Raw genomic sequence first — 6,498 nt, 5'->3', positions numbered from 1 at the left:
TCTTAATGAAAAATTATTTCCTTGCCTTAATTGTACATTTTCTTACATTTCCACCATTTGTACAGCTTGGCTGCAGGCATCCAGAGCAAAGAATAAAACACAAACGAGCTCTAAGTAACTTTTCCATGTGCTTACTTTGTTGAAGGTTCTTTTGCTTTGCAGGTGTGATTTAGGACTGCTTTAACACGTAGCATTTTGTCTAGAAGAAACTCATGCTGTGCATGGACTGCTTTCATCCACAATCAATTAAAGACGACAAGAAAAGGGTATTTGGATGCTCTAGGAAACAGTGCCAGCCTTTTCTACCTCAGCTGCACCACCCTACAGCCCCGACTCAGCTGGCAATGGGATCTGATAGTCAAAGGTCAGCTCTTGCCTGCAGAGTGGGAAGTGAAATTCTCAGGCCAGAGCCAGGCTCCAAAGAGCTTATATCTGGTTAGAGGAGATTTATCTTGAAATGCAAAGGTTCTTAATTTTCAATTATTATTAAGAGTTTTAAAAAAAACATTCTCATGTATGTGTCTGTGTGAATGTATGTGTGGCTGCCTGAGCAGACCTGAAGAGGGTATTGGTCCCTTGGAGCTGGAGTTATAGGCTGCTATGAGCCATTCTAAGTGAATGCTGGGAACTAAACTCATACCTTCTGCAAGAGCAATGTATGCCCATAACCTGCGCCCACTCTCTAGCCCCGATTTCCTTATTTTAAAAGTAAACAAAAGGAACACTAACACCCACAGTTTGGACTGTTTCTCTTATCATATCATAAGGGTAAAATAGACCGGTGATGAAAGCTGCCATTTAGTACAAAGTGAACAGGTCCCTTTATTGATGTATGCTTGAAGGTGAACATGACCTCTGTGGAGACGAGTTCCCTCTTCAGTTTCAGAAAAAGGAACTTGGACTGTGTTGTCTTAACAGTTTCTGTAGTTGATGGCCCTTCCTCATTAGTTTCTCAGCAACACAAACAATTTTCATTTAGGAAATGTCCCACTTATACTTGAAAAGTTAACCCTTAAAAAAATAGCAGTTTTAATTCCCAAACACCTATCCAAACCAAGAAAACATTTTTTTCTTTTGTGAGGGAGGGTCTTGCTGTGTGTTCCAGGCTCGCCTCAAACTGGCATCTTCCCGCCTCAGCCTCCTGAGTGTTGGACACGTGGCATGCGCTAGCATGCCCAACTGAATGCTATGGTTTATTTAACACAAGTTTAGTCTATAAATAACACCTTTCTCTTTAAAAAGCACTTGAGAAACTTATGGAAGGAATGCCAGCTTTAACAGTTTCCTGAGAGGAACTGCAGACCGTTCTGCTGTCCCGCAGGCGGTCAGTGTGGTGTGAGCCGCTGGCTGACGGCGCCCTCTCACTTCTCAGCACACGCTTCTCAGCCACTCTTCTCTTCTGCTTGGTAATGCCTATACTCTGGCTTCAGCTCCCAGGTGTTTCTGTGAATCCCCTTCACGTTCCAAATGCCAATTTCTTTCAAGATTTCTTTCAGGTATCCCACAGGTTGCTTTGTGATGTCTACTAAGTCCTTAAAATTATAGTACTGATGTTTCTCAAAGGCTGAAAACAGCATGTCTAGGACGTGTTGTTTGTCTGCCCGAACTCGCTTTCCGTCTTCCTTCTTCTTCCTTTCATATTCAATATTGTGCTGATGGTTGGCGACAGGCTTGAAATTGGTCGTTACAACTTTGTCCAGCTGCTGTGACAGCCTTACAGGTTTGGAAGACAATTCTATTTGCAACCTCTTTAATCTCATGTAGCTTTCACTGGCAGCGGGTCGGCATTCGGCTCTCTGTACCACTATTCCTTCCAATGACTGTTTATCCGAGGAGCTCTCGGTAAACACTGCTAACTTCTGTCCCCCAACACTTTGCAAGACAAATGGATGTTCTCTAGGAGCACTGACTGAAGCTGGTTCCCCACCGATATCATGAATATTTGCAAGATCCTCATTCAAAGTAAAAGATACCTCAGTCCTTCCTTGATTCTTTGCAATCCTCAGTTTCCCAACTTCACCTCTTCCAGGAGCTTTAGCCCATTGCTGGGACAAGTATTTGGGAACCTTGACCAGCCACATGCCGGTGTTCTGTTTGGCGCCCGTCAGATCGAGTTCCCTGCGCTCCGCCATGAGTTTGTCGGTCGCGTGTAGCTTCGAGCTGAAGAACGGCAGACAAGAACCAGCCGCCGGAGCAGGGAGACAGTGAAAAGCAAAAAGCTGGCGTCCGCTCACCGGCCAGGAACTTGAGATGGATGATATCTTACTAGCTGATTGTGATTCAGATACCTTAGGGAAAAAAAAAATGTTTGAAGAGGTAAAGGAAATTTTGCCTCTCTGGGAACTATAAATTGCTCCTGAAAAAATACAAAACGTGGGTCCTATTAATTACTTAGGATATAAGGTAGGTTTACAAAAAAAAAAAAATTCAGCCACAGAAAGTACAAATTAGGAGTCATCAATTAAGAACTCTTCATGATTTTCAAAAAATGCCAGGAGATATTAACTAGCTATGGCCCACAATTGGATTAACAACTCAAGAACTAAGTAATTTATTTCAAACCTTACAAGGTAATAAGAACTTAAATATTCTGTAGCAGGAATCTTAACAGGTCTTATTAATAAAATCAAACCTGAGGCCAGTTATTGGGGTGAATGCTGGATGATCAGAGAAGCACAACAAGCCACAGCTTCCTTACCTTGACAGTTCCTCAGCTGGTCCTGTTTCCTCAGACTGGAAGCTTCTGTGTCCTCATCCCAATGGCTCTCAGCTGAACTGCTGCTTGAAAGCCAGAAGCTTAACCAGCTAAAGGCTTCTAGTTCCTGGTCCTCATGCCTTATATACCTTTCTGCTTTCTGCCATCACTCCCTGGGATTAAAGGCGTGTGTCACCATGCTTGGCTGTATCCTTGTGGCCTTGAACTCACAGAGATCCAGACAAATTTCTGCCTCTGGAATGCTAGGATTAAAGGCGTGTGCTACCACTGCCTAACCTCTATGTTTAATATTGTGGCTGTTCTGTCTCTGACCCCAGATAAGTTTATTAGAGTGCACAATATTTTGGGGAACACAATACCACCACAATAGTCCAAGAAAATTATCAGCTGAGGCTAAGAGAAGATTGGCTTTTGTAGAAGAAAAATTATAGGATAAAAATGTGGGTTGCTTGGATCCAGAGCTTAATTGTATCCTAGTCATACTACCTTCTACACATTCTCCTACAGGAATTCCTATGCAGAAAGAAAATAATATATTAGAATGGATATTTCAACCACACAGAGTAAAAAAATTAAAGACCTATGTAAACAAGTTTTCTGAATTGATTCTAAAAGGAAAGTCAAGACTTCATCAATTAACAGGAATAGACCCAACAAAAATTGGGATATCTTTTACTAATGCTGAAATTGCCTTATTATAGGCAGAAAATGAACATTGACAAAGAGCTTGCAGTAATTTCTTGGGAGAGAATAGCAACAAATATCACAAAAGCAAGAAGTTTCAGTTTATAAAAAGAACTAATTTCATCCTTCCTCACATTGTACAAGGAACACCAATGTCTGGAGCCCCTATATTCAATGCAGATGACAAACACTGCCCAAATATCAGCTTTGGACTACAAACTGCTCAGGACAATTACAAGGCAGTTAGCTACAATGGTCCAGTATTATAGACTATTCCAGCCAGTACTTCAGATAAGCCTTGCACTTTCCCACCACGCTGAGACTGGACAACAGCTAGCTCTTTCAGGACTTAATCTTTATCTCAAGTTTTTCAAGGTCCCCTAAAGATGTCATTACCCCCAGACAACAGGAAGTAATTTTAAGAACATGGCCCTCATATTCCCAAGAGGTATGGGTGTATTTTGGTCATTTGGTGGATATATGTCATCATTTAGGGGGGTTAGTTGCAAGTTATTATTGGTCACGGTCAGGAAGAAAACTAAGCAAAGGAGATCTTGGTTCAGAGGGCTGAGTTCACATTCAGCTGGCCAGAATGGACCATAGAGTTTTCTGGATGACTCAGAGGAGGATAGAGGGACACACAGAAGGAATAAGGAGGGGTTTAGAGAGATGCGTGGGCCTTTTTGATCCGGGAAGGTGGAGAAGAGGGTCAGGTGATTGTTTCTGCATTGCTCCATGGATCTTTCAGGTTTATTTCCTAATATTTAACTCCTGATATTTATTTTTTGATAAAACAATAAGAGAAGTTGCAATAACAGTCATACAAAATGCTCTGCTCTGAGCAGAGTGCAGGGATAGCTCCCTGCCCCATGCAACTCACTGTTTGAAAAAAAATGTCCTATAGCAGATAAATATGAACAACATGTGAAATAAGATAGAGAGGGGCGATAGTGCCCATAAAGAAAATGAACACGGGGGGGGGGGGGGGGGGGGGGGGGGGGGGGGCAAAAGTCTCCCTTTTATAAGCACCATGGAAAGCCTTTCTATCCTCTCTAAAAGAGTCTCCTTTGAGCAATGGTCCAGAGGAAGCCAGGGAACAGGCTCTGCCAGGGAACAGATGAGTGGAGAGGCAGTCACAGGAAGAATAGCAATTACTAAGACCACAAGGTGGGAAGGCCCAAGAGAGCGTAAGGAACACCAATGAGTCTAGAATAGAACAAGTGAGGGACAGTGCCTAAGAATGACAGGAGAGGAATGGCTAGACATACTTGTTCATGGCTTTACTGCTTTTGGGAGGATGCTAGCTTTTGCTGGGGGGATGTGAGAAGCCATTTTGAGGTTTTGAGCAAAAGAAAAATATGGTCGGTTTTTCAGAGGCTCCCTCAAGGTTATTATGGTGGAAGGGGGCAGTGTGAGAGTTGAGCAGATAATCTAGTTGCAGCATTTAAGTCAGGAGGTACCAGAGGCCTGGCACAACCCCGAAGCAGTAAGATGGTAAGAGAGCCTTGGAGTGCTAGGATATTTTGAGTGCAGAGCCACCAGGATTCTGTTACCCCATATGGCATTTGTGCCTGCCTATGGGTTGCCTTCAGCATCCTGGCAATTAGCACTGTCAAAAATCTCAGTTACATCTGAGCATTCTCTATATCTCAGAGCCAAGCATACATCTCAGATCCTTGCATGTCTTCCCAAGACCAATCTACATATCTAAATAAATGAACCCTAGCATTACGTAAACCCTACTTGGGAAATTGGATGAAGATAAAGAAGGCGTCTTTAACCATCCGTACCCTAATCACAGGTTATAAAAAGTCCAAAGGCAAAAGGAAGACAGAATGCCTCCAGATGGTCTGAGACTCAGATAAGGAAATACAGAACATCATTATGGGTGTGAAGCATTTCTAACCAGAGAGGAGAAGAGAGCAGAAGCAGAGAACAGATCCGGGAGGGGATAATAACCTGCTGTCCCTAAAACTGGGAACTTCCTCAGTTCAATTGTTCAGTGACTTGGTTTCTGGAAAGGGTTCTTGTCAGTACTTTCAAAAGCAAAATAGAAAATCAGGTTCTCTCAGATTCAATGGAAGGAGCAATTGGTATCCTTTCCACATTTCCTATTTTAGACGGCGCTTACAGCCCAGCTCTTTGCTTCTTTTTTTTTTTTTTTATTTATGCGTTCTGAGATTTAAATCGAGAGTAAATCTTATTGAGTTTGGCAAGATTGATCAGAGGGCACCTGCCACCAGGATTGACCACTAGAGTTTGAGTCACACGTATTAGGAGGAAGAGGAGGAGGAGAGAACCAACTCCTGTATGTTATTTCCTGACTTCCACATGAGCTCTGTGGCAGGTGTGCCCCCTAAACACATTCTCAAAACAAAGAAAAGAATGTTTAAATAATAAACATTATTAATATTATTATTAGCATTTTTATGGAAAACTGACAATCCTGGGGAAATTGATTCATCCTAGTCATAGAAAATAGAAGCTAATGTTTCTTCCTGGCTCTGTGTGGTAGGCTGAAAGTAGCCCTCCCAGAAGATACCCACGTTCTACTTCCTGGAACCCATGCATGTTACCTTACACATGCAGAAAACACGAAACCCAGGTTCTTGAGATGGGAAGATTATACTGGATTATCTGAGTGGGCTAAAACTACAATCACATGCTGATTTTATGTACAGAAAGAAGACAATGAGAAAATGGAATATGTATTTGAAATGCTGCCCTTAAAGATGAAAGTGATAACTCACAGACCGATAGCTAAGTGGGAACAGGAGAGCTAGACATGATAGGGCATGCCTGAAATCCCAGCCAACACTCAAGATGTGGGGGCAGGAGGAAGGGTGGAGAGAGAGGTGAAAACCTGTGGTGGTATTGTGTTCCCCAAAATATTGTGTACCTTAATAAACTTATCTGGGGTCAGAGAACAGAAAAGCCACAAGATACTTAGGCTAGAAAATGTTAGCACACGCCTTTAATCCTAGCTTTCCAGAGACAGAAATCCATCTGGATCTCTGTGAGTTCAAGGCCGCATTGGAAACAGCCAGGCATGGTGACTCACGCCTTTAATCCCAGGAAGTGGTGGTAGAAAGCAGAAA

General features: G+C 42.6%; 1 protein-coding gene across 1 annotated transcript; it reads right to left on the bottom strand.

The window, feature by feature from the left end:
• Positions 1 to 1,236: 1,236 nt before the first annotated feature.
• LOC128122229 (general transcription factor IIF subunit 2-like) lies at positions 1,237 to 2,188 on the bottom strand. The gene has a single exon (XM_052757601.1). The coding sequence runs from the start codon at positions 2,130 to 2,132 to the stop codon at positions 1,383 to 1,385; it is 750 nt and encodes a 249-aa protein (XP_052613561.1). The 5' UTR covers positions 2,133 to 2,188; the 3' UTR covers positions 1,237 to 1,382.
• Positions 2,189 to 6,498: the final 4,310 nt, after the last annotated feature.

This window comes from Peromyscus californicus, unplaced genomic scaffold (genome assembly GCF_007827085.1).
Source record: "Peromyscus californicus insignis strain IS unplaced genomic scaffold, ASM782708v3 Scaffold_3__1_contigs__length_106647218, whole genome shotgun sequence".
Classification (NCBI taxonomy): Eukaryota; Metazoa; Chordata; class Mammalia; order Rodentia; family Cricetidae; genus Peromyscus; species Peromyscus californicus.
The sequence above is the reverse complement of the archived record's forward strand: the minus strand, read 5'-3'. Positions and strand labels throughout refer to the sequence as shown.